General features: G+C 42.7%; 1 protein-coding gene across 1 annotated transcript; it reads left to right on the forward strand.

Moving 5' to 3' along the window:
• Positions 1–446: 446 nt before the first annotated feature.
• Positions 447–6272, forward strand: cart3 (cocaine- and amphetamine-regulated transcript 3). The gene is made up of 3 exons (XM_079555748.1): positions 447–671; positions 1918–2001; positions 6132–6272. Exons 1-3 carry the CDS (start codon positions 510–512, stop codon positions 6237–6239), a joined length of 354 nt encoding a protein of 117 aa, XP_079411874.1. The 5' UTR covers positions 447–509; the 3' UTR covers positions 6240–6272.
• Positions 6273–8503: the final 2231 nt, after the last annotated feature.

The raw sequence follows: 8503 nt of genomic DNA on the forward strand, positions 1-8503 counted from the left end.
TCTCTCCTTTTCCCCCTCTCTCTTTCTCTCCTCTCTCTCCCTTTCCCCTCTCTCTCTTTCCCTCCTCTCTCTCCTTTTCCCCTCTCTCTCTTTCTCTCATCTCTCTCCCTTTCCCCTCTCTCTCTTTCTCTCCTCTCTCTCCTTTTCCTCTCTCTCTCTTTCCCTCCTCTCTCTCCTTTTCCTCTCTCTCTTCCCTGTCCGTCTTTCCTCTCCCTCTCTCTACCATTCCTCTCTCTCTCTTCACGTTTTGTGACGCAGTAAATGCTCAATATATCTCCCTGTACCTCCTCACTTCTCACATTCTAACCTCTACAACTACTACTACTACTACTCCCCCGATACAGTAGTATTTGGCTTCTTACTGCAGTATTTCCCTTCTTACTGCAGTATTTGTCCTGTTACTGCAGTCTTTGTCCTGTTACTGCAGTCTTTGTCCTGTTACTGCAGTCTTTGTCCTGTTACTGCAGTCTTTGTCCTGTTGTCCTGTTTCTGCCGTTTTCACCTGTTGAATGATGGCGTCTTGTTGCCGGCGCTCCTCGCTGCTCACCTTCGCGCTCCTGGTGGCACTCGTGCATGTGGCTCTCTCCCAGGACTCGGAGTCCGGACTGTGGCCCCGGGCCCTCAGGGGCCTCTACTCCAAAGGCCCCAACCTGACGGCGGAGAAGCAGCTGGTGAGTCTGCACTGAATCTTTATTTACTTCATACAGTCGTGAGGATTTCCTGATTGTGTGTTTGTTGCAGATGAACTCGGAAACTATGACTTTAGAGATAATTATGAAAGATCACTGACATAAATATGAGGTAAACATGTATCGTTGCCTTTCTGTCCTTTCATGCAGAAAAATAGCTGAAATTGCAAATATTTTTGGCACTGAAATCAAAATAACGGATAAATGTGTGGTTTTATTGTGTGGAAAATGAATTATTTGCTTTGAATCTTGTTTAGAAGTGGGGGGCAAAAAAATCTGTAAATAAAATTTCTTCTTATTTTTCTGGGTTAAAACTCAATAAATCAGGCAGGAATTAGATATTAAAAAATCCCTAAGTCCTGCTATGTCCAAGACAGTAAAGTTTGGAGTCTCAGAGCTCCTGAATGTGAGATAGATTTGACAGTTGTTGGTATAAATATATGGAGAAACTTGGAACTCCTTATTGTGAAGATTAGTTTATTTGATCCTGGTGAAGGCTTATGTTATTGGAGCAAACTGGCTCAAAATCTGAAATTTGACAGTGAAATTCATTGCAGTTTGTTTGAGAAAAATACCTTTGTGTTGAGTGTTGGGCTGTACCGCTTAGTCCCGCCCCTTCAGGCTGAAATGGCACAGGCCCCTCCCACAGAATCCAATTATTACAGTAAAAGAGTGCAGATCAAATCCTTTCAGCGTCATATGCAGCAGGAGGTCTGTCTCACGTCTTCAGGTGCGTGAAACAGCCTCACCCTGTTTAGTCTTTACTCTGGGACCGAGGCGACCCCTCCCTGAAGAGCTGATTCATATGGCTCTAACATGTCCGAGATGTACTCTGGTGCTCTGTGAAGAGAGTGAAGCTGTTTTAAAGCATATCCTCCGAGCGACAGAAGCCAGAGCAGTGGTGGTGCCAGGATGTAATGTGTGGGTGGGCAGTGAGAAAAGTGGGTGCGCCGGTAAAAACTTGGAGGCGCCACACTGAGGCCACTGTGACTGAAATGTTAATGCAGTTAACATACAAAGCTCCATGTTCAATGAGAACGATGAGGAGTAAAAGAAATCGATCAGGACTTCACGTACAGGCATGAAGTCTCTCCGTTCATTCATCAGGGAAAACGTAAAACAATCAAATATCTGTTCAGATTCCTCTTAGTTAATGTAGTGTTCTCTCTCTCCTCACACTAAGTCTGTTGTGTTTGTAACTGTTGGTGTCATACATGTCTGTGTCCAGCTGGGGGAGCTGCAGGACGTTCTGGAGAAGCTCCAGGCCAAACGTCTGCCGCTGTGGGAGAAGAAGTACGGACAGGTGCCCACGGTGAGTCGGTGTTCGGGTCAGGGGTCACTGCAGGTCCTGTTCATACAGCGACTATTTCGAGGTCGCACCATCTGGCCCTGTGTCCGAATGTCTTTAAAGCAGAGCCTGGACCAGCAACATCAAAACATTTTCTCTAAATTATAAAATAATATGTTTTTTCGGGATCTTTTTATACCAGTTGTACTTAAACCTTTGTTTGTTGTTGACACCATACTGGTACTGTAAACCCAGCCCTAATTCTGAAAAATAGTGAGCTGCGATGAAAACAGACGGGTCAATATAGACCACAATGCATTGTGGGAGTCGGAAGAGAACAGAAAGAGACTTTGAACTAAACACAAATGAACGAAAAGAGCTGTTTTTATCTCGTATTTATCATTTACAGGTGAAACTCGAAAAATGTTAATATCATTCAAAAGTTCATTTATTTCAGTAATTCAACTTAAAGGAATAGGCCACCGTTTTTACATACTGAGATATGTCCTTACCTAACCTTAGCCGAGTTAATATATCCCCGTCTGGTCTTTGTCCGTGCGCTCTCTCACGCAAACGCAGCCTCTCCCACATGTCATATAGCTCCAAAAAAGCTCACGATAGAAGCTACCAAGCTCTTCCACGTGTTCCCTATTTAAATAAAGTTACGTGAAGTGTTTTCATGCGAAGTATATTTACACAGAAATGTAGCATGTCGATTTTATAAGCAGATAAAAAGGGGGACTATATTGTGAGGCGTAATGATACGAGGAGCAAAACGTCCATGCAGTAACTCCTAAAGGTTATTGACGGAAGTGAGCGGGGGGAAGTCTTTTTATAATAATAATACAAATAATATAACAATATAGTACCCCTTTTTATCTGCCTATAAAATCGACATGCTACATTTCTGTGTAAATATACTTCGCATGAAAACACTTCACGTAACTTTATTTAAATAGGGAACACGCGGAAGAGCTCGGTAGCTTCTATCGTGAGCTTTTATGGAGCTATATGACATGTGGGAGAGGCTGCGTATGTGCTCCGTTTGCGTGACAGAGCGCACGGACAAAGACCAGACGGGGATATATTAACACGTCTAAAGTTAGGTAAGAACATATCTCAGTATGTAAAAACGGTGGCCTATTCCTTTAAAATGTGAAACTATGATATAGACTCATTGCACTGCATTGCAATTGACATGTCAAGCCTTTTTTTGTTGTAATTTTGATGATTTTGGTTTACAGCTTGTAAAAAAAAAACAAATTAAAAATATCAGAAGATTATAATATTACAAGAAATCAATAAAAAAAAATATTTTAAACAGAGAAATGTGGGCCCTCTGAAAACTATAATCATGCATGTCGTATGTACTTAGTTCTTGGTTTGGGCCCTTTTACTTGAATGAGGCCTGAGGCTCTGCTGAGGTGTTATGAAGACCAGGATGCTTCAATAGCTTCTTCAGCTCCTATTGTTGGGTCTCATATCTCTCATCTTTCTTTGGGCAATGCCCCACAGATTCACTATGGGGTTCAGGTCAGGTGAGTTTGCTGACCAAGCTCAGTAATCTGATGGTCATTAGGTTCTGGTACTTTAGGCAGTGTGTTCAGGTGCCAAGTCCTGCTGGAAAATGAAGTCAGCATCTCCATAAAGCTTGTCTGCTGAAGGAAGCCTGAGGTACTCTAAAACCTCCAGTAAAGTAGAGTGGACCATCACCTCAAATCATCGCAGACTGTGGAAACTTCACACTGGACTTCAAGCATCTTGTGTGCTTCTCATTCTTCCTCCAGACTCTGGGACCTTGCTTTCCCAATGAGATGCAAAATTTGCTCTCATCAGAAGAGTATGTGGACCACTGAGCAAGAGACCAGTTCTTAACCAGATGAATCTGACGTCTGAAGCCCATGTCCAGGATCTGTCTGTGTGTGAAGGCTCTTGATGCTCTGACTCCAGCCTCAGTCACTCCTTGTGAAGGTCCCCCACTCTTTTGAATGGCCTTTTCCTGACAGTCCTCTCCACACTGTGCTCATCCCTGTGACTTATGCACATTTTTCTTCCACACTTTTCCTTCCACTTAACCTTCTCTGAATGTGCTTTGATCCAGCACTTTGTCAGCAGTTTTCCTCATGATGGTGAATTCTACTGAACCACTGAGACCATTTTAAAGTCTCAGGAACCCTTTACAGGTGTTTTGGATTCATTATCTGAAGAAAGGAGACTCTTTGAGCTACAACACAGTCCCTTTCACAATATTCTAATCTTCTGAGATTTTGAATTTGGGGTTTTTACAAGCTGTGAGCCAAAATCATGACATATTATGTCATTTTGCATGTCATGAGTCTATATCATGTTTTCACAATATTCCAATTTTTGGAGTTTCACCTGTATTACTTGAATGGTTACGGTGAAAAGTGGCTAACATTAGCTCTGACCTTTAGCCTGAGCTGTTAAAGCACTACTAATCAAAGTGTGAAAGTCGGAAGGTTCGCGAGACAGAGCTGCGACGGGAACAGCGCTGAGCTAACGCTGTGCTAATCATAGAAATCACAGAAAAGCCTTTAGCTCTGAGCCTGTTCATAGGAATGTGCATGTTTTGTTAGCCGTCGAATCCCAGGCTCGATTCATATTGAATGCTAAGTTTTATCCCATACTCATCAATAGGGAGGCCTGGTATGGTTTGTCCTTTTCATGGCATTCATATCATTCCTGTGGTTTCTGTGTCATTAACATCTTACAAGATGAAGTTTAGTGGCCACTGGATATTAATCCAGGCCACAGAAAATAAAAACTTAACTGAATTTGAGTTAGCATTGAGCTCAGAGGACACTTTTATCGCTAATTTGTATCTAAAGTAAAGTCTCTGTGCATTTCTAACAAAGCTTTGACCTAAACGTGGACAACAGCTGAAAACATCTGGATCGTTCATAATTTGCCATGTTTGATGGCTAATGCTAATGGCTATAGGAAAAATACATTGAGCTAACGGACTCTGAAAAATCTCTTGGACTATGGGATTATTTCTATGACCACACACGGGTCGATATAGACCACAATGCATTGCAAGACAGGTCTTTGAACTAAACACAACACAAATCGACATGGGAGAGAATGACTAGCGTTAGCGCTGACCTTTAGCCCGAGCTGTTAAAGCTGCATTACCTGAATGAAGGGTAAAATCTGTCAGCGTTTGTTCACTTCATAGCGAGGCAGAGTTGAGACGTGAACCGCTAATGCTAACACTGTGCTATTTTAGCCGATCACTTCCTGGTTTGTGTTATAATTTGACACATAACAGCGCACATGGTCTGCCTTTGTTTCGCAGATGTGACGTTTACAATGTAGCTCGACGGAGCCGACACTACTGCAAGAAAATCATTTGATTATTACAGACCTGAAATGAAATGGTGTGAAAAAATACCCTCATGGTTCCACTTTAAAGAATCTGATTTGAAAATGTATTTGGCCTCGCTTAAGAAAATGAATACAAATAATAAAAAAACAATGAAATCCATCTGTCTTCTTGAAAAATGTGAGCATGTTGCATTTATGTGTGGGATGATTATGTTGTTTGTTTTGATGATTTCTGTTGTCGTCACTCTTTTGTTGCGTTTTTGGATTTTTAGTGCCGTTTTTGTTGCTTTTTCATTGTTTTCCGTTGCTTTTTTGTCGCCTTTTTCATGTGTTTTTTGTAGGGGTTTTGTTATGTTTTTTGTCATTTTTTGTTGCTTTGTCCTTGCTTTTATTCTGTTGCTTTTTGCTTGAGTTTTCATCATGTTTTTGTCGCTCTTTTGTTGCATTTTCATCCTCGTTTTTGTCTCATTCCTGTTGCTCTTTTGGCGCTTTTTTCCAGAGGATTTTAGATTTGAGTAATGCCAGAGAATACTAGAGAAAAGGTGCTCGGTTCAGTTGGGGGTTAAGGGGTTAACTCATTGATACCAGCTCGAATAATCCATCATCCATCATACTTCATGTCAAATCAAAGTGAGCTGAATATTTATCATGTGAAGCAGTCTCCTGAATGTGGTCAGTGATTATTGCAGAAATGCATCAGTAAAGTGGATGTGGTCACTTCAGTTCATGATTCATGTGGAGGAAAAGCCTTAAAGTTGACGGTGACTAACATTCCCCTGGTCCCGGTGCCTTTGTGTTTGTTCCAGTGCGACCTCGGGGAGCAGTGCGCCGTCAGAAAAGGAGCTCGCATCGGCAAACTCTGCGACTGTCCACAGGGGGCGCTCTGCAACTTCTTCCTGCTCAAGTGTCTATAACTACACGAGCAACGGCCTGCATCTGCGTCCCCCCCTCCCGGGGACGGGACAGCGGCGGACAAAGAGGGACAAAACTTCAACCACAACAGTCCATTCAGACTGAGCCTCAGAAACCACAAACGCTCGGTTCAGACGGCGTTTGCCTCGTGCTGTAAAAACATGTCTGTTTTGTGAACATGTGTCTCTGATTAAAGATGTGAAAAAGAACATTTTTGTAAAATATATATATTTCTTTGTACAAAATAAAATACAACATGACAGTACACACTTGGTCGTTTCAGTCCATGCTATAGAAATAGATGATTAAATAGAACTGAAGGCTGCTCCTTTACAGACAAATATAAAGTGCAGCATAATAATCTGATACAGTAAAATATCTGTAACAGCGTCAAGTGTCAGGGAAAGGCCCAGGGTTTGAAGAGGAGGAGGTTGTAGCCGATACAAAGAGATCTCCATCTTGTGTATGTTCACATTTGAACACTGTGTTTTCTTCAGTCCACGTCAGGTCAACACACAAGCTAACACACACACGCTAACACGCACAAGCTAACACACACACGCTAACACACACAAGCTAACACACACACGCTAACACACACACGCTAACACACACAAGCTAACACACACACGCTAACACACACACGCTAACACACACAAGCTAACACACACAAGCTAACACACACACGCTAACACACACACGCTAACACACACACACGCAGGCTAACATACACACGCTAACACACACACGCTAACACACAAGCTAACACACACGCGCTAACACACACGCTAACACACACACGCTAACACACACACGCTAACACACACACACGCTAACACACACAAGCTAACACACACAAGCTAACACACACACGCTAACACATACACACTAACACACACAAGCTAACACACACACGCTAACACACACACGCTAACACACACACACGCAGGCTAACATACACACGCTAACACACACACGCTAACACACACATGCTAACACACACGCTAACACACACACGCTAACACACACACGCTAACACACACGCTAACACACACACACGCTAACACACACACGCTAACACACACACGCTAACACACACACGCTTACACACACACGCTAACACACAAGCTAACACACACACGCTAACATACACACAAGCTAACACACACACGCTAACACACACGCTAACACACACACGCTAACACACACACGCTAACACACACACACGCTAACACACACAAGCTAACACACACAAGCTAACACACACACGCTAACACATACACACTAACACACACAAGCTAACACACACACGCTAACACACACACGCTAACACACACACACGCAGGCTAACATACACACGCTAACACACACACGCTAACACACACATGCTAACACACACGCTAACACACACACGCTAACACACACACGCTAACACACACGCTAACACACACACACGCTAACACACACACGCTAACACACACACGCTAACACACACACGCTTACACACACACGCTAACACACAAGCTAACACACACACGCTAACATACACACAAGCTAACACACACACGCTAACACACACGCTAACACACACAAGCTAACACACACACGCTAACACACACACGCTAACACACAAGCTAACACACACACGCTAATCCAATCCAATCCAATCCACTTTATTTATATAGCACATTTAAACAACAAAACGTTTCCAAAGTGCTGCACATGCAACAAAATCAATAAAACCAAAACAATGCAAATGAGCTCTACCGCTATATGAGTGTAAAACAATAAATATGAATAAAACAGTTTAAAAGAATAAATATAAATAAAAACACATTGAAAACTATAAATAAGAATAAAACTCAATAAAAAAAATAAAAAATAAATAAACAAAAAGACACAGGGGACCACACAACTTACGCGGTGCTAAAAGCCAGAGAATAAAAGTGAGTCTTAAGACGAGATTTAAAACACTCCAGGGTGGGGGCCGTACGGACGTGAAGGGGCAGAGCGTTCCACAGCTTAGGGCCGACAACGGCGAACGCTCTGTCCCCTCTGGTTTTACGGTTCGTCTTCGGAACCACGAGCTGGAGCTGGCCCTCAGACCTCAAAGCGCGTGGGGGGTGGTAAATTTGGATGAGGTCTGCGATATACTGCGGGGCCAGTCCATTTAGAGCTTTAAAAACAAACAACAAAATTTTAAAATCAATTCTAAAATTAACAGGGAGCCATTGCAAAGACGCGAGGATTGGGGTGATATGTTCAC

Source organism: Gobius niger (genome assembly GCF_951799975.1).
Source record: "Gobius niger genome assembly, chromosome: 4".
Classification (NCBI taxonomy): Eukaryota; Metazoa; Chordata; class Actinopteri; order Gobiiformes; family Gobiidae; genus Gobius; species Gobius niger.